Raw genomic sequence first — 22,512 nt, forward strand, 5'->3', positions numbered from 1 at the left:
CTATAATATTGTATAAATCAAAATGTTGCATATTGCTTATGTTGTTATTGGTTCAAACCATACCATATGTTGGAGCACAAGGAGGCGGTGAAACGTTTGTTGGTGTGGGGTTCCAAAATTGGGCACATAAGGAAAAATTGACTAGTCATATTGGAGGTTTCAACAGTGTTCACAACCAAGCTTGCAGCTTTTGACAAAAACAAATTGATTCAACTAGCTCGTTTATATCCAAATGATTTTTCAGATATAGACTTGGAGATGCTTGATGATCAACTTGAAACTTATATTCTTGATATGTTGAATTCGTCAGAGTTTTTGAATCTAAATGGAATTGGTGATCTTGCACAGAAGATGGTTGAAACAAAAAGGGATAAAATGTACTCTATGGTTTACTTGCTCTTCAAATTAGCGTTGACGTTACCCGTTTCAACAGCAACAGTTGAGAGATCATTTTCCGCTATGAAGATTGTGAAGAACAGAATACGCAATAAAATGGGAGATCAATGGATGAATGATAACTTGGTTACTTATATTGAAAAAGAGGTTTTTGCGGATGTTGCTAATCAAGATATCAGCAATATGTTTGATAAAATGAAAACTCGTCGACGACCTTAGTAAATTTGTAATTTATATATGTTTGTAGATGTTGCTAATCAAGATATATGTTTTTGTGGATGTTGTAATTTATATATGTTAGAATGTTTGATAATTTATGAGGAACGCCCTAAAAAAAAAATTTGGCTTCACCCCTGGTCAGGAGAGTTGTTTGCAGAGGGCTCTAATACCAAGTTAAACTTGATAATCATAATTGTATTGATGTATTGTATAATGTGTATTATTGTCTAATACGACACAATAAAAGAAAAGTAAGTGTTAAAATATCTTTTATAATTTACATACCTTGTATTATAAATTATTTAAATGATTTATTATCTTATGTTGAAATTTTGGTAGTTATTTTTGTGGTAAAAATGATGACTATAGACAAACAAGTGTCCTCGCAGGGACAATTCATTTTTGTTTCTGTAATCTAGAGATGTCTCGGAAAGTAAGCTAAAAATCAATTGTTACACATGTTTTTGTTTTCATGAGTTTTAATATAATAATGAAAATCTTTATTTTTTATATAAACAATGTATAGAAATATGGGATCTTGATGAAAAAGATCCATCTACGAAAGAAGAAAGTGGGGAATGTGTCACTGATTTTGCTTCTAAACTGACAACTATCCTGCTATAGATCGAGTTTAATAGCAACGTACTTTCATATTACTATATTGTATCATCCTACTTTCTACATTCATATTTTCGTGTAAATAACATATATTTCATTCCAAACATAGTTTACTATAGTAAATTAAATTTTAGTGATTATAGCATCCTACTTCCTAGTTTCATGTTTTACTGTAAAATGTTTATAGATGACAGTATTGTACTTTCAACTATTTTCTTATTTTAAAAGTACTATTCTAAGTATGATTTTGTGATAGGAAGAAATGAAAGTAGAATGCTATATCAAAAGCTTCAACCATGTTGCGAAGCATGGGCATATTTATTAGTTTACATGTAACATCCAGATTTTCAGGGTTATTAATTTATTATTGTGTAGGTTAATCTTTTGATTAAATGAGAGACTCGGCGAGTTGAGGATCCAACTCGCCGAGTCGAGTCGGGTTTCTCACGCGGATTTAATGAGTGGACTCAACGAGTCAGAGGAGGGACTTGTCGAGTAGGTGCTGGGCAGAGAAACCCTAATTTCTTGGGTTTAGGACCTATTTAAAGGTCCTTATGGCCTTCATTTGCGGCTACCACACCCTGAGAAACCATAGAGAGCAGAGAGGAAGCTTATAGTGCAAGAGGAGGGCTAATTCATCATCCTTTGGAGTGTCTTAGCAAAGGGAAGGAACGATTTCGAGTTGGGTTGTCTTGTGGGACTCAAATCTTCCATCATTTCGTTCAGAGCTGCTGTGAGAGGTAAGGATTCATGTCCATCTGCGTTTGTTTAGTAGATTTCATGAATCTAGGGTTTCTTCATGCTTTATTTAGCTTGAATCTAGAGTATGAGAGGTCCCATGGTGAAATGATTCCTAGATCCGGACCTTAAGAGGTCCAGAGAGTCCCTTCCATTCTGCTTTATTCCTTTTCCTAGGAGTTATGAGCTAGGGTTGTCATGATATGAAGGATTTCACCAAAATAAGCATAGAGAGCCTTGGATGTGTACCAAGATTCGACCTTTACGTGGTTATTGGTCGTAAGGAAGCAAGATCTATGGATTAGAGGAACAGATCTGACCTCAGAAGGTCAAATGAGTGTTGTCATGGGAGCAACTTGCCGAGTCCATGGGAAGACTCGACGAGTCGAGTCGGGTTGCCCTGCGATTCGAATGCAGTGGAAACCCGTCAAGTGAAAGGTTCACTCGACGAGCCGAGTGAGGCCTTAGAGGAGTCGGGTGACACGCATGGACTCGCCGAGTCACTCTTGTGCACTCGACGAGTCTAGTCAGAGTTGACCGTTGGCTTGAGTTGACTTCTGTTGACTTTGGGGTTTGGTCAACATAAGTAATAGAGATCATAGAGGGGTAAAATGGTCTTTTACTCACTACCCGATTAGAGAGGGAAAGAGAAATTGTCGGTTTAATTAGAGATATTTGCCTTATGTGTTAGGCGGTGGCGGGTTCGAGATTCAAGTGTAAGGATAACTGTTTTCTGCTTTCAGGTGAGTCTTCTCACTATACTTTACCTAGAGTGGTAAATAGAGTTATATGATAGAGTATCTTGTATGCAGAGTTATATGACAGAGTATCTTGTATGCTATTTATGTGATTGTGATGCACTGCATTATTTCTATGTGATTTATGTTGTGTATATTCCAGAGTTTACAGAGTTAGAACCAGAAGGTTTACAGAGTTAGGACCAGAGGGTCCACAGAGTTAGGATCAGATGGTCCACAGAGTTAGGACCATCAGGGTCCACAGAGTTATAGCCTCGAGTGGCTAGTATGTGTTATATGTGGTATTTTGGGGAACTCACTAAGCTTCGTGCTTACCGTGTATTGTGATATGTGTTTCAGGTATCTCAGAGGATCGCGGGAAGGCACCGACTTGATTGTACACACCAAAGAAAGAGTTATGTTTTGAGGATCCTGGATTATTAATAAGAGTTGTGTTTTGTAATTTGAGTAAACGAGATTTCCATATAAAATGTTATGAAAAGTATGCGATTTTAAAATGAAAAATGCTTGAAAAATTACGGTGTTACATTACATCAAAACCTATATTTATTTTAAGTCCACAAAAGGTAATTATGCGCAGATTATAGTATGCTTCACTCCATTGTACATCAGAACCTCCCATCATCCTATTTTTGTTATGGGTTTTCTGTATTCTGGTTGTTGTTGACTCTAGGAATAGCATTATTGTCGAGTAATCCACCTGACAGAAAATATTACAACATCATGATCTACCCACACTTCCAATGAAGAAAATAAGCAGTTGTCATCAGTGGTATGGTATGTGTGTATGTATGTGTTTAAGTGCATGTATCTTTGTCTATAAATTATACCATCAGGATGAAGAAATGTGCCAGTATAGTAGGATGCATCGTTGGATGCGAGGAACACATATGTTAAACCAACTTCAAAAGGTTGACCTGCCCTATTCATTGGCGCCTGAGACCCCAAACTTGCTATGTCTTCGTCATCAAGTGCTGCAGCTTCAAGTGGGGTCCAAATAGGGCCGGGGGCCACACCATTAACACGAATCTTCTTGTCAATCAGGAATATTGCTAGACTCTTGGTGAAGTTCACAATAGCCCCCTTTGTTGAAGCGTAGTCAATAAACTTTGGGCTGCCTGAGAATCCTAACACTGAAGTGGTGTTTATGATGCTGCTTCCTGGTTTCATGTGCTTCACAGCATGCCTACACATCCACATCATCACAACCCATCAAAACCAGAAGTGCAAAATAGACGTCCTTGATTGAGTTTTCTCAAATCATAATAATATATATATTCATTTAAGTTTCACCTCAAATCTGGCTTTTTCCAAACTACTCGTCTTTGGTGTACATAGCGAAATTGAAAGGGAACTAATATGACGTGTTAAATTGTTGCTATCTTTCTACTCTGCAACTCGGTGCAAAATAATCAAGTTATTTGACAAACAGGTGTCAAAGGGTCTCAGCCCCAACCGTATAGTTGTACTGGAAATGTGCCTCTTAAACAAAGGGTCAAGGTTTCCATGCTGATATAGAGAAGAGACTTGTTCATCAATTACTAAAGTCAATAACTACAGGTTGAATTGTCGATTTGTCAACAAATGTCGAACAAAGTATTACCCAGAAATAATCTTTTAAATAAAACATTAAAGCTATAAACACAAAATACTACAGTTGATTCAGAAGATATATAAAGATAAGAAGAAATTTATCAATAATTATTGTGTGAGTTGCAATGTATTCTCTGTTAAATGTATACAAAAATCCCATTTTCTACAAAGTCATTATGTAACTTCGTATAATCAATGAAAAGCAATTCTCACATGATCACATGGACTTCTATCCATTCATGCTCTACTTTAACAAATTTTAGTTTAAAAATCAATAGCTACTCATTAGGCTTTTACTTTTTAGACTCTTAGAATTCTCCTTATAGGGACGATGTAATAGAATTTCTCAAGAAAACATTAATTTGTCAAAGAAAAATAATTACTTTCACATTCAGAGGAGATAACAAACCTTGTCATGAAGAAATGGGAGAATATATTAGTTCTAAATATCCTTTCAAGCCTCTCTTCAGTGATATCGTCTAATGTATAGGCATTATACTGCACGGCTGCATTGTTCACCAGGACATCAATACGTCCATATTTAGCAACGACCTCATCCACAACTTTCTTACAACGCTTATCATACCTAACATCGGTAGGTATTGCAATTGGATCACCTGCGTCACTCATTTTTGCATCATTTATAATCTCTAAGGTGTACTTTGCATCTATGTCTTCGACACCTTTAACATAAGTGAATGCTACAGTTGCACCCTCCTTAGCAAAGAAGTAGCAAACAGACCTCCCAATACCCGAATCGCCTCCTGTCACCAAAGCAACCTTTCCCTTCACCAAGAAAAAAAATGATGGATTTTTCAGAGAAAATCCAAATTAGAATGTGGTATAATAACTACAAACTCAGAAATTTCATAAAGGAAGGGATCAAATTTCTTCTACTTTAGCAGCACTCTATCAGAAGGGTGACGAAATGACAAGAAGAATAAAAATTTAATGACCGAAGTGTACTTTGAGTTTGTTAGTGGGCTTGTAATCAGGATTGCTGAATATTGGCCGAGGATCCATGAGGTACTCTTTTCCGGGTTGACCATGCTGGTGCTGGGGTGGGAATCGTCGTTCGGGTTCTTCCCTAATCATGGCCTTCGCCTATAAAATAGTCACCAAACTCGGGTTAGGGGAATTGAACTCCATAAAGTCTAATTGATTGTTATGTAAGCATTATATTTTTTTCATTCAACTTTACCGATTAAATTTTACAAAGAATTGAAATATACAAAGTAATTGAACATATTTTAAAAATATTAAAAAAGAACTTTGTTTTTTCTTATTGAATAATTAGTGGGCATTGAACTTCGAATTCATCGAATGGAAACTTGTTGGCATGATGGCATCTCACTACGGGGAAATTTAATTCATTAATTAATTATCCGAATTAAAATAAACATTTTCAATAAAAGGTAAAGAATATGACCTTAAAGGTGTGAATAGAAGAGGAACCATGTCCGCAAATACTTTGTACCACTGGTGCAATATTGTTGTTCCTAATGCTTGTTGAAGCACGTGAACTCAACAACCGCTGTGACCATAGACATGGGTTCTTGGTTATTGGAATCGGCCTGCCGGATACTGATCCCACTAAATAGGCCATCATGCACTAAGGAGAATATTAGTTACGATTGATGAATGAATGAAACACCTCCTAAAGAAATATATAGTATTACATATATAGTGGGAAAACATCAATCATCTCAATGTCAAATATTTCACCGATCAATATAAATGTTTGGTCGAGTACTTTTCAACATTGCTTATTGTATCATATCACTACCTACCAAGTTGAAATATGTGTGAATACAAAACAAAAATGCATTATATGGAAAGTCTATCAGTAAGAAAGATTTCTATTTATACTCGTTTATATCGCTTGTGTTTGTAGATCTCTTTGCTGCAACCTAGCTCGGTTATCTTTTCATGTCTTTTCAAACTTATTATTAATCTTCTTATTGTATATTTTCTAGACGAATGCATGCACGTTGCGCAGGAGTTAAAAGGTTAATATTAATAGATATATATATTTTTTTTAAATAACTAGTTAATTGCTATTAACTATAATAATTATTTTTATACTAAAACAAAAAGTATATACAAATTAGATATTAATTAGACTATCTGATAAAAGAGATATCTATTATAAGAAGGCTGAAAATTGAAATTTAAAGTATTTATATTAACAAAATAATCTATACACGTGGGTTGCACCTTAATGATTTAAGAAACTATTACTTAACTATTTTATAACCGGTGAGAAGCACAGTTATAAAATTAATTAAACTTTCATATTAAAAAATAAACATTATTAATCAATTATTTTAAATAAATAATTACTTAAGAGATATTTTTTTAGTTATATAAAATTATAATTATTGATTTAAATCATTTGTAAAGTTATATCACCTTATAATCTGTATTAATTTTATTTTATTTTTTAACCTAATGTTATTACTTTAATATGATTAGAATAAAAAATTTAAAATGTAGAATCAATTATTAATTTAATGTAATTAGAGTAAAAATTTTAAAATGTAAAATTTAAAATTAATAGGTTGACAAGTGGTATGATAGGTTACATATAATTATTAATGAGGAGTTCTAATAGTATGACATTTGTCAATAAAAGAATAAACCTATTAATTTATTAGAATAGAAATATTAATTTTCAATTTTGATAATGATGCATTTTTCAAACGGTTATTTTCAATGTAACGTAATTTTCAGTTTTATATAGTTTTTAGTTAACGTTAAACTTTGATTTAATGTTTTCTTCAAGTATTCATGTTGTGATTTAAACAAAAAACAACATTTCGAAATAAAAAAAAAACTACTTGTTTTATAAAATAATCTCTAAAACATTTTAATAGTTTGTTTGACATTTATCAAAATATATATATATATATATATATATATATATATATATATATATATATATATATATATATATATATATAAAGTTGTGATAAATTTCAACAGTAAACTGTTGAAATTTATCCAACTTTCGTTTCTCTATTTTTGTTACTTATTATTTGCCTGGTGTGTTTAATTTGCGGGGTTAGTTTGTAATTTATCCCACCGATGTCAACGTGGCTGTTGCTGCTTTTGTTCTTTATTTTATCGAACGGACGTGTCAATCTATTGATATCTCTCTTTCTTTACTCATCTTCTTTCTTCTCCGTAACATCTTCCTCTGTAGCTCTTTGCTTCTTTCTCTCCTCCCAAAATATCTTCCCTCCGCTTGCTCCGACGTTTCTTCTTCTTCTGAGAATCATCAACCTCCGCAAATTAAACACATCGGGCAAATAATAAGTAACAAAAAAAGAGGGACGAACCCTAAAGGGGTCGTCTTTTTCAATGTTGAGAACGACAGCTTGGGATACACACACAAATACAAGAAGTTTATGGCGCTTTAATTTCGTTTATGTGGGTTGGGCTGCCATTGATGAGGCTAACCGACAGGTATTTGTTTCTACTCAGATTTCTTGAACAATCTGGAAAAGCTATAAATCACAAGTCACTATTCAATTTTGATTCATCACAAATTACAATTATAATTTTTTTTCAACATAGGTTGTGCAAGAGGTTGCTCCCAGTTCATAAGTAATGGCCATGAAATCCGGGAAGAAAGTGGGAATGGTCACAACTGTTCTTGGGTCTCATGGGGTTGGGCTAATTACGCTTCAGGATGGTTTCAAATGGTCAGCGAATTTAGTGATCAAAGGAGAAAAAGAAGATGTGAGGGTTGTCAATGAAAGATTTCCATTATCTCTCCGCTTGCTCCGACGTTTCTTCTTCTATGTATATGTAAGATGTGAAAATTTTTAACAGTACTTTGTTTTTATTGGTCATTTCCACCGCTCACCTCCTTCGAGGAGCTTTTACATCCACTTTCTTCCTTTCCCAAACTGATTCTCAATGCTTTTATCGGGCCTTTCTCTCTCTCTCTCTCTCTCTCTCTCTCTGGCTTTGTTACCGGTGCAGAAGAACCCGACGGACCATCATATGTGATTCAATCGGCGTTGAGGTTGCTTCTGGTTCCATTTTTGTTTTTATTGGTCACTCCAGTTTGCTTTCTAAGGGCGTTGGTCTTGGTGGTGATCGACGAGTAGGGCTCTTTACCAGAACCGCCGTCATTGACTTCATTATAGTATTGAGTTACAATTTTGTTAGTTGTGCAGGTATTAGAAGGAGCTGGAAGGAATATCAACAGTGTTGCTGCCACCAGTCCCTTCTAACATGTGTATTTCATGTTTATTTTCCAGATCCTTCCACACTCTGAAATATTCGGCTGCCCTCTTTTGCTCTAACTTTGCTCATCGTTCTCCACATGAGTCGATTAATCGAGAAGACCTCCACCACCCATCTTCGTTCCACATTTGGGGATTTGATCTCGATTTACTGTTACGGCTCCTATATGCTTTCTACCTAATTACCTTCTCGGTCGATGAGTTTCGAAAGGGGTGGATTGGGTCATAATTTTTCTCCATAAACGTCTTCATGATTTCGTTTGTTCACTACCCACTGTTACCAGAAATTGGGAGGAAAGGCGAAAGACAAATAGAAAGATTGAGGGTTACACACGTACGATGAGAGTTTGAAAGGGTAGAGACGAGCTTTTCTTTTCCCCAAAGAAATTGTAAGAATTCTTTGCTTCATCCAATATTTCTTCTGTATCGTCATCAATATTTCTTTTTGTGATTAGTTGATCTTTCTTGGTTTTTCTTCTCAAGCTAATATGAATGATATCGATGTATTTTATCTATTGATTTAAATTTTTCAAAAGTCCTTGTTGTTGGTTGTTCTCATGGTTCATGTTTCTTGAAAGAGTTGACTTCTAAAAAAACCAGGGTGCCTTAATACGTCGATAGCTTTTACATAAATCCTATTATCCATCTCTACGTTTTTTCCTTCCGCTCCAGTTTAGCTCCAGCTCTGGTGACCGCCATAGAAGAAATTACCACCGCCTTCTCCTTCTCAGGTATTGAATCAATTTCCTATATATCATGTTTTGATTTTTAATTAATGTAAAATTCGTATTAGTACCCCATTGGCAACCACATTTGAATTAAAAGAAAACAAATCTTTTAAAACCCACAACCGGTTGCTCCTCCACTAAACCTTAGTTGGCATTTCTTTTCTTTTTTTTTATGTTCTATCTAATTCAATTCTTATTGGTATATAATTTGAATAAATAGTGTACAGAAAACAATGATAATCATATCAAGCCAATACGAAATTAACCAAACCAACATCAACTTCAATAAAATATAAACCATTTATTCTGGAATTGTAATATTCATCGTTATGAATCCTTGAAGAATTTATATTGGTTTTTATTAATGACCATTTACCTGTTATCACAATTTCCTTATTCTTGTATGTTGGTGTGGTTTTTGAATTCTAGAAACTGTTTGGTGTGGTTTTTCAAAGGTTCGCTTTTGCAGTTATTCGGCTTCTCCACTGGATGTGATAAAAGTTGTCAAGCTCACAAGTCATTCTAGGTAAGCTCAGAAAAAAAAAAAAAGCAATGTACTTTCCGATTATTTTAAAAAAATATTTGTTCATTGTAATTATTTTTTGGTTCGTCATTACTTAAGTACTACATATATATATATAAAACTTCACATTTAAATTTCAAAAAATGTCGATATTTTTTTTTGTCGAGTTTGGGTAATTTGGGTATCACCAGAAAATAAATGTAATGAAGATGAAAAATGTTGTGCAACAGATTTGCAGTAATTTGTGAGATGGAAAGAAACAAATGTTAGCTTACATCAAATTAGTAGATAAAAATAGAAATATCATTTGATATAAATTCATACTGATCCAACATTCTATGGGAAATGGAAATATCATTTCATATAAATTCATACCCATCAAACATTCTATGGGTGTAAAAGGACATATAATAATAAAATGTCAAACACATATTATTCAACATAATTCCATGAATGTATATGATAGTTTGATTTGTTTCACTTTATCTATACTTCATGATATGAAGCTAGATTGATATAATCCTAGCTAGCATAACTGGAAAATTAAGGTATAAGAGAATAATCTATATGAGCTTGTGATCTATTCTTTGTGACTCAATTTTTGTTTGACATTTTGATCATGTTGATGGTTGCTGTTTTGTCTTGGGTTCTTGTACTAAAGTGCTGATATACATGCAAGTTGATTTTGTTTCCTTAAACTATTAAATTATATTCGATCTCTCACACTAACTAAACTAGAGTAAGTGATTGAGCAAGAAAGAAAACTCCACAGTGCACACAGTGAAGAAGAAAGGAACAGGGAAAGAATTCCGAAAATGAGTTTACTTTTTGCATCTTTTCCTTGAAAGTAACAAATGCGTGTTCTGTGATGAAGGAGGCAGACAATGTGATTTGGAGGAGTCCAAATCTGACCAATTGGTATCACACTAATTTATTTTCCACATATACCATATTAATAAATGGATTGAAAATGGAATTTATGTGTGAATGCTTGCAACCAAGAAGTAATGGTCCCATATTTAATTGTCTATTTTGACACAGCTTCTCATAGACATTGTTGATCGAGGGGTAAAGCATGGAATGTTGATGCAAAAAAAAAATTGTTCGTTATCTCAATACAGTTGAAGCATTTCTAAGGTTTATGCCTAAAATCTAGAATGCTTTGATATATAAAAAACAATTGAACATGGAACACAAGAAAGAAATGCATGCACCATTCTTTCCAACCAGGAGAAATCTTCCCACATTAGTTGTAGAAATGAAGTTGATGTCAGACATCTTTCAGTTTCTACAGAAATATGGAAATCTTGAGTTGAACATGGAACAAATCTTGAAAGATTTCCAAGGGCTCTTACAGCATTTGCTTTGATCTAATAAGTATAAAATCAATTCAATTTAAAATACAATAATTACATTTGAATAGATAAATCTTCAGAGAGGTTACACAAGTTTACCTTATCACCATCTCTTGTAAGCCGTAAAGAACAATCAATTAACAGAGACACCATTTTGGTGCAATCCTTTAAATCTATCACATCAAAGACGAGTGAATTTTTACAATGCATAGGGGTAGAATGGTCAAATTGAAGTTTGGTACTCACCTACAGAAGAGCTTGAGGGGGTAAATCGGTTAATACAGTGGCGAACAGAATCACATAAATTAGCTAAAGCCCAGGAGGCTGCAATGCGAACCTAAAAAAAAATAACTTATGAAATTAATTAGCTCACAGGATAAAAACAAATCAAATATAATTAAAGGAAAATATTTAAATATAAAATGAAAGAATGAATACCGAGACCAATGGATGATTGCTATTGACTTCAGCAGCATTAATAAACTTGCAAAGGGTCTCCACACTGTATAGTCAGTTGGTTGTTACAAAATTATGAATCTAGTTGTTGTGATTTTGTTGATTTTTATGGAAAATCTTTTGATGCTTCGTTTTTTTCTTTTTAGAATATTAAAATCTAGAATGCTTTGATATATAAAAAACAATTGATTTTTTAGGTTAAAATACATTTATGTATACATTTATAATGAATAAATATTTAACAAAATAAATCACAAATTAAAATAGAATTTTATAGAAATGATAAAAAAAAAAACAACAAATTCGTCCAAAACTTAATTATCTTTTATATATGGTTTTAAGGAGTAAAGAGTTTGTAGGTTTTAGGAAAGAAAAAATTTTGTGGGTTTTGATGTTAAAAAGCCAAATTTTAACGGAACGATAGCATGTTATGTGTTTCTCTTTATATTCACATATATAAATTGAAAGAAATAGAAGAACATAGACAGTGGCGGTCCTAGAGTGGGGGCAGTAGGGGCAGCTGATCACACAACAAAAAATAATAATAATAATAATAATAAGTTTTTTTTAAAAAAAAAATATTATATTTTAACCTTTCAAAATTATATGTTTTGACTCTTCAAAAATATTTGCCCCCATAAAACGTTATAAACAAATATTTGTCTCGTCTTTAGAAAATTCTTGGGCCCGCTCCTGAACATAGATAATCTTATATATTTCCACATTTATTTTAGATAACTAAAACAAAAAGAGAATAGATGAAAGTGTGAAAAAACAAACAAATAAAAAAAATTATAAATATATAAATTGAAAATGAGAAAATAATTTAGATAGATTTACCTATATACACATTGGTATCTATTTTTCATGCGGTGTAGATAGCTAAAATGACAAAAATAATAAAAGCTAAAACGACAGAAATAATAAAATCAGGTGTAAGTAACCAATCAAATCAAAAAACTTTTTATAAATATATATATTGAAAGAGAGAAAAAAACCCAAATACATTTACCTATTAGCACATTCTTTTCAATTTTCATTAACTCTAAATAAGTTCTTATATAGGCAAAAGAAAGTTCAATTAATTACTAATTAAATAAGATAAGTTGAAAAGGTTGGGGAGTTTCAAATGCATATGGTTCAAAATAAAATATTTTTCTTGAACCACATTAATTTGAATGACCTTCTTTATAAGAGTTATAAAGATAGAGATTATGCGTTTAATTAGCATATATGCACCAACACAAGCAACACTTATTAGATGCACCAGCTATTTATTCTTTTATTCATATTATTATATTAAGAGTTAATGAAAGTTAATAAAGAGCAAGTTATATAAATCATGTAGTTTGGCTCAATTTACAGTCGCACCCGTGTTGAGTAATTCAACATCATCGGAAAAATAGGAAAGTTTCTTTTTCCAAATTTTTTTAAGTTTATTCGGTGCATATTTTAGAGTTCAATTAGGATTCTAATTGTTTCAGTATAAATAGATATAGACCATTTGTTTTTCAAATCAATTCAGTACCTTCTTTTGCTTGTTAATAAAATGACTTTAGCACCAAGCAATCTCATATCTTTATCTTTATGTCCATGTGTTCTTTTTACCCCTGTTTCTTCTTCCCTTAATCTAGGTTATATTTCCTCTATTCCAAGTTATATTTCCTTTGTTCATTCGTTTTCCTTAAGCATCAAGGTTGCTTTATTTACACTTGTTATCAGCTAACCAGGTTTCACCAACAATAATGTACAACCTATCATGGAAGGTCCAAAGATGCATTACCTTATATTTTCCAGGAGCAATTATATAGCCATGGTCATAAAGATGAAGGTCATTACACAGGATCAAGTAGTGTGGGACATCATGGAGCCAAGGAATCCCCAAAACCTTGTCGGTGTGAAGAAAGACAAGATGACTCGTGTCACAATCTATCAAGGAATCCCATAAGACTTGTAATTGTCATCACGAAGAAGCAAACTTCAAAGGAAACATGGGAAAAATTGAAGGTGATGTACATGGGTGCAGCTATGGTCAGGACTGAGTGTTGGAAAGTGTGTTCAATGCCATTAACTATTGGTGATATTTCTAAGAATAATAGGGTCCCTTTGGGTTACCCTCAAGAACCAAATTAAGTAGAATAAATAAAGGAGAAATTTGTTTGTTAATTATTATGGTTAAAAATTAATTGGAAATATATTTTAGGAATTAATTAACAAATTAATTAATTAAAGGGTTGGTATTCAATTAATCAATACTTGGTTGATCAGGAATATTCCAGAACCCTTACGGAATTAGGTTTGGATGAAAATCACTCCATCCCACAAGAGAAAATGAGTGAATTTCATGGTTAGGCTCTTATCCCACATGGGAAGGAGTACAAAACCTAGGAAGGGATCCAATGCTATAAAGAGGTCCTTAGGAATTTCATTCTTCCTTGCACCTTGGCTTGAAGTTTCGCCAACCCTTCTTCCTCCCCCTCTTGGGGACGATTTTAACCCGGAGACGATTTCTAACCCTCTTAGGGTTTGTGAAATTGATCCTTCTCGTAGTTATTTTTATTCTACTCTTTGGTGTCATTGGGTGTGATAGCATTAGAGGGATTATGGTTTGGGTCCTCTCATCCAAGCAGCTTCATGGAGGATTAAGATCTCAAGCATGGAGATCAAGGCCATATAAGAGGTATGTTTTTCTTTATGTTTTTATGTTTCTAGGGTAGATGTAATTAGCATGAAACCATACATCCATAGGTTGCATGTACACTTAGATATATCGTAGTTTCGATTTTTCCGCTACCTAATTTAGAGTGTATTTGATGCGTAGAAAACCCAACATTGGTATTAGAGTCATTGGTTCATGATTACATTCACCCTAAATCCATATCATACCATATCATATCATATCATACTATACTATAAAGGAAGCATTTTTCCTTTAACCACATCAATTTGAAACTCCCAACTATTTTTCCTTTCACCACAGTCATTTGAAACTCCCATGACTTTTCAATTTCTTTCTAATAATAATTATAAGTTGGTTAATAAGGTTAATAAATATCAAACCTAAAGTGTAATCATAAATAAACTAAATTTCAATATTAAAATAATAACTTTACTTCTACTTATAAAGTTATGTCTTTAACTTTTAAGATATTATACTTCATATATTAGATTTAATATGTTGTTGTATTTAACCATTACAACTTTTGAAAAGTTTGAATAAAATACTTAAATTGTTAATCTAAATATACATGGTCAACTTAAATATAAATTTCAGTTCCACTTACAAAACCCAAAGAATATTTTGTGAATAGTTAAAAGTGAGAAATTTTAGTGCTAAATGCAAAAACTAAATTGTAATCTCAATTTAACTAAAATATTTCTAGAAGATATTTCCATAGTCATTAAAAATTTTCAAATAAGTACCTTAGTATAACTTGCCATAAAATTAGTTAAAAATAACTCTATATAAATGATTATATTGTTACTTTTAAAAACAAAAAAAAATGTTTGATGTTTTAAATAATTACAATGATAGAAATTAAAACGTTAAACAAATAAATTTTAAAACGATTGAGATTATGCAATTTTAATAGTTGTATATATTATCATCTAATTCAAAATAATCAATATATTATATCAACTTAGTATATGAATTATTATATCAAATTTAACAATAATGTTATTATTATATTTAATATTTGTGAAGACTTCAACTGTATATGTGTTTCTGCGTAAGGCGCGGGCATTCGCCTAGTTTTCTATAAAAACTTGTTTGGAATTGAATGAAAGAAGAATGATTGAAAAACTCGTAATTGATAAAACCTTCATTCACAGGTCACAACGTGAGAGCTTGATGCTTACGTCATGAGCCCGCTGTGATTTATTAATTGTTACATTCCGTCCTCGCAATTAATTATAATTAATAATAGACAACAAAATGTAAATATTTTTAAATTTACCCCTTTTATATATATATATATATATATATATATATATATATATATATATATATATATTAAAATTGTGCCTATTATATGTATAAGAAAGTTACAACATGCGCCCTCGTATGTTTTAAATATTGACGTTGGCAGTCTTACCGTGACTAGGCTCACCCATTCTGATGTAGGGGTTTAAGGAGGTCTCTATGATTCCTAATGAGGTTGGTTTTTAATATGCTTCACGCTTACCACCATCACCGCCCTATTGCATTTTGAGAATGGAGTTACCAAAAGGGTTTGATAATGATAATGGTCAATCTAAAAGTATTCAAAATACAAGTATAAACAAAATCCCTTTTTATTAATAGAATGTGAATCTCATATTATCCATGAAAATTGCACATTCTCTTTACATTCTGTTGGTGGAGCTCATATGGTGAACTGGCACATCAATCTAGATTATAGTTGAGAATGATATGGAACTCGCGAATCTCAAGCGTAACTTGAGTCGGGGACCATGCGATTTTTCATGGTTAATCTGCAATCTATTTAATGTGAATCTTATGTTATCCATAAAAGTTGCACATTCTCTTTAAAACTTGTTGATGGAGCTCGTGTGGTTAATCATCACATCAATTTGAGAGTATAGGTAAAGAATGATGTGGAACTCGTGAATCTCAAGCGTAACTTGAGTCGGGGATCAAGCGATTTTGTATGGTCGCTTCACCATCTTTTCAGTGATCCGTGGCGACCCCGTAATTGAATCTAAGATCATGAACATAATCCAAGATTAACATGCCATTAGTAGTCAATGAATCTCAAAGATCTAGGAATTTCGTGATGATCGAAATTGGCAAAGGGCTTTTCTTGCCTAAATAACTTTATGGTGTATTTACGCCATCACTTTACACATCACGGAGCCAAATATGGATCCTAGCATTCTTAAATAATTTTATTTAGGGTGATTATTTTATAAGGATAAGTAAAACAAACCTTAATGGAAATTGATATTAAATGATGTCTATAACCTTATCCACTAAAATCTATTGCTATAAAAGCTTTGAAATGATTAGCTATGAGGATGAGCAATCTTATCAAATTCATAGTTTGGGAATAGTTCTCATAAATGAAAGGAAAGATTGATGTGTGTAAACTCAACTAGTTTTAAACCTACTTTAAATTATAAAATAAACACACAAAGGCAGTTGACCTATCAATTGTGGTATAGCTAAATAAGTAGGGTATCGAACACAGGGAACAGTAAATTAAAACTAAAAAGTAATTCTATCTAAATTAATTAGTAAGTATGGGTTTTCTCTAGTTTTACAAAACTAGAAAACTTAATAACTATCACTTAAACTAAAAGCTAGAAAAGCAAAGAATTAACTAGATTCAATAATGAGAAGAACTTCTGTTTAGTTCAACTCAATTGTTCCTATGGTTGATATTTTGATAATAGTGCAATGGATTAACTCTTTTGTTGGCTACCGATTCAAGTGATTAGCTTCGCGTTCGCTACACTAACCCTTAGTGAACAAACTATCTCAAACAGTGATCAGTTGTCTAATTTAATTAAATTCACTAGATTAATTATTCGGGTTAATTTAGACTTGCAATAGTTAACTAATTTGGTCCTTTAGTTAACTTCTTGTTGATGGTCATCACACAAGCTCACACATGAATTTACCTAATTTGCTTATTAATTCTAGTTTCATGTTCATTAATCCTAGAAATATGATAAAGTAGTCACGTAAACATATGAGGTTGATAATCAAAAGATGTCCATACTATTTAATTACCTTCCTATTAAAAGAAAATTAATTATCATTCACACACAAGGATCTTTAGCAAGCTAAAACTAACAAAAATCACCAACATTGAATTAATCCTACCAATAATCAAACCATAGTCTCAATTTTGTATCCCTAAACAGAAGTTTAAGAGTTTTAGCTCATGATTGAGGTAATAAACAGCAACAAAACGAATTTTAATTGTCTAACCATAATGGAAAACAAAAGATTAAGTAGAATGATGAAATTTGCCTCAAATCTCCTTCGGAATTGGATTCTAGGTTGTATCTTCGTTCTCTAGGGTTCTTCTGGCTCTTCAATCGCAGCTAATCTCTCCAGAAGGCTCCCAGAATTCTCCCCTATCGATCTGAGAAGTTATCTTTATATATGTGAAACGACTCGTCGAGTCAGGTGCCGACTCGCCGAGTCCATCTCTCAATCCCCGTATGCGATAAGTCTATGGGTCTTTGAGTCTTTATCTTCTCGAATATTCGATCAGACTCGCCGAGTAGACGACCCTACTCGCCGAGTAGGTGTTGTTTTTGGTGGTTTTTCTTCTTTGTTCAATTTCCGAGCTCCCAACTGCTTCTCCTGCTTCCTTTTGCTTCCGAGCTTCACTTTTGGACTGAAAACATAATTTAAACACTTTTAAGTACCTTTTGTCCATGATATGCGATAATTTAGCTAATAAATGATAAAAAAAAAAATCTATACTTAATATGAACTAAATATGCAAATATCAAAGATCATGCCTTTAATAAGTCTCTTCTTGGGTTACTTCAAACATCGCATTCTAAACTGTTAGAAAGAGCATTTATCAAGAGTACGTTGTAAACTGACATATTGAAGTAAAATGGAACTTCCTTGAATTAGGAGTTGACTAGCTAACATGTACATATGATTAGTTCACTCTGATTTTGATATGAACAACTTGGAATGTCCATTAACGAGTTGTGTAGTATGTTGAGGCTTCCTTTTGGAACTAACATGCGCAATTATAGAAACTCAAACTTCAAAACACTCCCATATTTTACTATCATGAATAGAAGTCTCGAGAATAAGAAAGTAAATTGTCCATGGGTTAAAAGGTGATTAGTGTTGGTATACCTAATCTAGGCCCAAATGTTAATGACAAAGAAAGGCTTATTCTGAGACATGTTCTGATAGCAATTCGTTTTCATAACAAGAAAGGACTAGGAAAGCATACAGGCCCTATATATATATATATATATATATATATATATATATATATATATATATTTATATATATATTTGAGGTGAAAGGACCGAAACATGAAGAAGTTAAATTTGATCATGGATCACCATCCCTTGCTACTTTCCATAGGATCAAAACATAACTAGTTCTCACATGTTTGTTGTTCAATCAATTATATGAATCCATAATACCATTTAAAACTACTTCTAAACCTTGAGTATTTTACTAAGGATTATGTACTGACATTTGCAAGAATGTGCAATGACTAAAATGAAGTAAGAAGACTGAAACATGGAGAAGATAATTTGATCGTGAATACCTAGCCCTTGCTACTATTCATAGGATCAAAAGACACACTCTTTTCCCAAATGTTTAGTCTATGGTCTTATAATTGAAATTATTTATACTTTGTTTCATGCGATAATTCTGACTTATTTAAATGTAGAGCATTCTAACATGTTAAAAGAAAGTCATGAAATCTATGAAACTAGTATAGTAGCAATAGTTCAAAGTTGATTCAAATATTTGAATAAAGTGTATTATTGTGTGAATATCTGTGGAAATTAGTTTAACTAATGGATCGTTCAGATTTACCATAATACGTACTTATTCAAATACATCCAAATGGTTTGGGTGACATGTATTTATGGAATCATAGTCTTGGATACATAAATGAGAAATGCATTACCAAGTATTCATTTGGATCGGATTTTGGATATCATTTGACCTCGAGTCTCATGATAAATGAAAATCTTGTTTATCAAGATAGATGATGAATACATCACTAGGTGATGAGAATATTTGTTGGAATTAGTTTGCACTAATGGACCGTTCAGATTAAACACGATACATGGTAAGACCAACTTCATATGAACATTAGTCTGGAACCTTTCAGGTATTCAGATCTCTTATAAAACGAAGTTGTGAATCGACTAGGCAATAGGATGAGATAGGATAGCGACCATCTCATTTAAAACTTTATCGATCATCTCAGTAAATGTGAAAGAGTTTCACGAGCTATCTTCACCCATAACACTACCACTGGAAGTGTTAGTTGGATAGAGAAACGAATCATTCATTGATTTTGTACTAGATGAGTCGCATTATGCATACTAACAATTCGTGGATTGTACCATGAATAATGTTACGAGTAGTCTTTTGTTCTTGTACCAACTAAGTAGGTTCATGAAACACTCTATGATATGTGAAGTGGGATTCAATCCTCACTGGCACATATGGAATTCTACGATTATGAGGCTTACGCTCGTCGTGACGCGCTCGATAATCGAGAACTTAGAATAGAGATGTGTTATCTCGTTGAAGAACCCATCAAGCATTTTGGATAATTATTCAACAATCCTTTTGAGAACAAAGTGTATGTTGCTTGAAGGGCAGTCTTCCAAGAGAGGGAGTTGATTTCCAAAAGGGATAGTGGGAGCCATATTGATCTTGATAAGATTCGAGAGTTAACCAACGAAGAGCCTAAAGTTAGACCTAATATCCAATTCAATATTGAAAGAGCTATTAAGGAAACTGAAATATTTCCACCTCTTCCTTATAGATATGATAAAGGATGTGATACGCCTAGTTATATAAGAGTTTATATTACTGAGGTAAATGAGTCACTGGTATGGAGCAATCAGACTATATCAACTATCGGAAGTTACGGTAGGGCCTAAAGGATACAACATGGAAGGAGGAAATGGCGAGCGAGATTCAGTACATGTATATGAAAACTTGGTAGATCAATCACGTGGCCTTAACCATTAAGTATAAGTGGATCTTCAAGAAGAGATAAGCATGGATAGGAACAAACACAAAATCAAATCAAGATAGGTTGTAAAGAATGTGTAAGCTTGAGAAGTTCCTTATGGACCGAAACAAGAATCTTGCAATTGGAATTTTTGTTTCAATGAGAAAAGTTCAAGGAGATTGAATTTCAAGAAATAAAGATGAGCCATACATATGTCAAAGCTAGTGAGAGTAATTGGAATCTTTTTTTTAATGAGAAAGTTGAAGGAGTTTGAATTTCGAGAAACATAGATAAACCATATATATATATATATATATATATATATATATATATATATATATATATATATATATATATATATATGTCAATGCTAGTAGGAGCATTCTAGTCACCCTTGTATTGTACATAGATAATGTAAGATTTATAGGAAACTATATTCTAACTTAGCAAGTGTAAAAACTTGGCTTGGTATGAGAATTGGTTTGCTATGATCTACATGGGAGATACAAAATACATACATAATAAGGATCTACAGAGATAGATCAAATTAATTCATTGGATTAATCCAAAGTACATGGACTCTTGAGGAAACTTAACATGCAGAACTTGGAAAGGTTCGTGTTTAATAGGGCATGGCATTAAGCAATGCTAATGTCCTAGTTTTACTATTGAACTAGAGGTTATTATTTGTGTCCCACATACTTCTATTATAGGACCAAACATATATGCCATGAGATGTACCAGATCTGATGCCTCATATGCCTTAAGCATGGCAATTTGGGTTAGATCATTTTGGCATGATTCAATGAATCAAGATCAAGAACTTTCTTAAGTTTCCTAGGAGGACAAAGGAAATGATCTTGACAGTACGGAAGACGTCATTTTGAAGATTACATTGATGCTAAGTTCTCTACTGATAAAGATGATAATGTTCGCAGTTGGAATTCGTGCTTTTACTGAATGGTGAAGTATTAGCTTGGAAGAGTACCAACTAATACACCATGGTGGATTTGACAAACTTAGAGTACATTGCAGTTAGTTAAATTGTAAAGAAAACAATGTGACTAAAAGAGATTAATTAGTGACATCTTTGTTGAAATTCAATCATTGATGGTCCTTTTGGAGGCTCTTTGTGAATTTAAGGGTGAACTTACCTCGAGTATGGATCCCAAGTCACACAAGCTCACAAGACACACACTTAGTAAGTACCATCACATTTGATAGTGAGTCAAATGTGAAGACATCATATCCAATAAGTCATATCAAAAGATAATCTTCTCGATCCATTCCACAAGCCAATGTCACTGACCAAGTCTCACAGTCAGAAAAAGTCAAGAGGCATTAGATTTGCAAATGAGTTAGCTTGAACACTCTTAGTTTAGTTGGTTATAAACCTGAGAACTTAAAGCGGTATAAGTGTTAATTTGTTTTGGCTATTATTAAGCGGAGATCTTAATATATGATGGAGTTCAGTCATTTCAATTAGCTTATCACTGTGTTCTCCTTTTGCATTTTTGGAACCCACTTCCTGAGTATTAATTTACTCAAACCATCCACAATCGGTCATACTCTTGGAAGTAAGTAGTGATTCAAGGCTGTCATGAGCATTAGTAGATTGTCTATAGTGATTGGACATAGCATAAAGATTACGCTAACACTCATGAGTACTTAATAGAGATTTATGTATTGGACCAACCCATGCATAGATATTACTTCATAGATACAGTCACGAGTAATTCTAAGACGATAATATCTTCTTTCTTCAAACCTAGATACATGTGGAGTTTTGCTTTATGATTTTGTTATGCATTGGTCTACTCCAACGCTATTCGTAACTGGTATTTATAAAGGGTATGTGTAACACTCCAAATCAGGTAAACCGTTCTAATCCCTTGAAATGATTTGATTTGGCAAAAATGGTCCCTTTTGTACGTTGAGTGTACCTAAGTATATGCTTAGCGTACTATGGAGGAAGGATCTCAAAGGAATATTAGGTACATAGGGCATACATGTAGGTATGCGGGGTGTACGTGACAGAGGACCAAAACCCTAAAACCCGGACTTGAGACATATGTATTCATCCTTAAGCCACTTGGGCCAAACCCTAATCAATCTCTAGAGTCTTATTTCATCCCTTTACCTCGGTTTTCCTTTGAGAGTGGATTTTGGATCATA

The 22,512-nt window shown here is 32.9% G+C and overlaps 1 protein-coding gene and 2 long non-coding RNA genes across 5 annotated transcripts; 1 reads left to right on the forward strand and 2 right to left on the reverse strand.

Annotated features, from left to right (window-relative positions):
* Window positions 1–3,364: 3,364 nt before the first annotated feature.
* Window positions 3,365–5,928, reverse strand: LOC145050167 (glucose and ribitol dehydrogenase-like). Its single transcript, XM_078998456.1, has 5 exons — window positions 5,800–5,928; window positions 5,289–5,426; window positions 4,732–5,108; window positions 3,560–3,915; window positions 3,365–3,429 (listed from the first exon to the last, which is right to left on the reverse strand). The coding sequence occupies exons 1-5, from the start codon at window positions 5,926–5,928 to the stop codon at window positions 3,365–3,367; spliced, it is 1,065 nt and encodes a 354-aa protein (XP_078854582.1).
* Window positions 5,929–7,465: 1,537 nt separating this feature from the next.
* On the forward strand, window positions 7,466–9,995 carry LOC145053554 (uncharacterized). 3 transcript variants are annotated; one of them, XR_013684526.1, is made up of 3 exons: window positions 7,466–7,790; window positions 7,902–9,309; window positions 9,762–9,995. It is a non-coding gene; the product is annotated as an uncharacterized LOC145053554 (long non-coding RNA). The 3 variants fall into 3 exon arrangements; XR_013684525.1 differs by having other exon boundaries at window positions 9,776–9,995; XR_013684527.1 differs by having other exon boundaries at window positions 7,902–8,967; window positions 9,251–9,995.
* Window positions 9,996–10,974: 979 nt separating this feature from the next.
* On the reverse strand, window positions 10,975–11,693 carry LOC145050168 (uncharacterized). The gene is made up of 4 exons (XR_013683377.1): window positions 11,623–11,693; window positions 11,431–11,521; window positions 11,284–11,357; window positions 10,975–11,199 (listed from the first exon to the last, which is right to left on the reverse strand). It is a non-coding gene; the product is annotated as an uncharacterized LOC145050168 (long non-coding RNA).
* Between the last annotated feature and the right edge of the window lie 10,819 nt (window positions 11,694–22,512).

The sequence above is a fragment of the Lactuca serriola genome, chromosome 5 (genome assembly GCF_051521515.1).
Source record: "Lactuca serriola cultivar US96UC23 chromosome 5, Lser_US96UC23_V15, whole genome shotgun sequence".
Taxonomy (NCBI): domain Eukaryota; kingdom Viridiplantae; phylum Streptophyta; class Magnoliopsida; order Asterales; family Asteraceae; genus Lactuca; species Lactuca serriola.

What these genes read in the sequence shown, in the direction of transcription:
- LOC145050167 (XM_078998456.1), bottom strand. Translation starts at nt 5,928, where the DNA reads ATGGCCTATTTAGTGGGATCAGTATCCGGCAGGCCGATTCCAATAACC. An exon ending in AGCCCACTAACAAACTCAAA is followed by an intron (nt 5,109 to 5,288) that starts GTACACTTCGGT and finishes TTCTTGGTGAAG; the next exon opens with GGAAAGGTTGCTTTGGTGAC. An exon ending in CACATTTCTTCATCCTGATG is followed by an intron (nt 3,430 to 3,559) that starts GTATAATTTATA and finishes ATTTTCTGTCAG; the next exon opens with GTGGATTACTCGACAATAAT.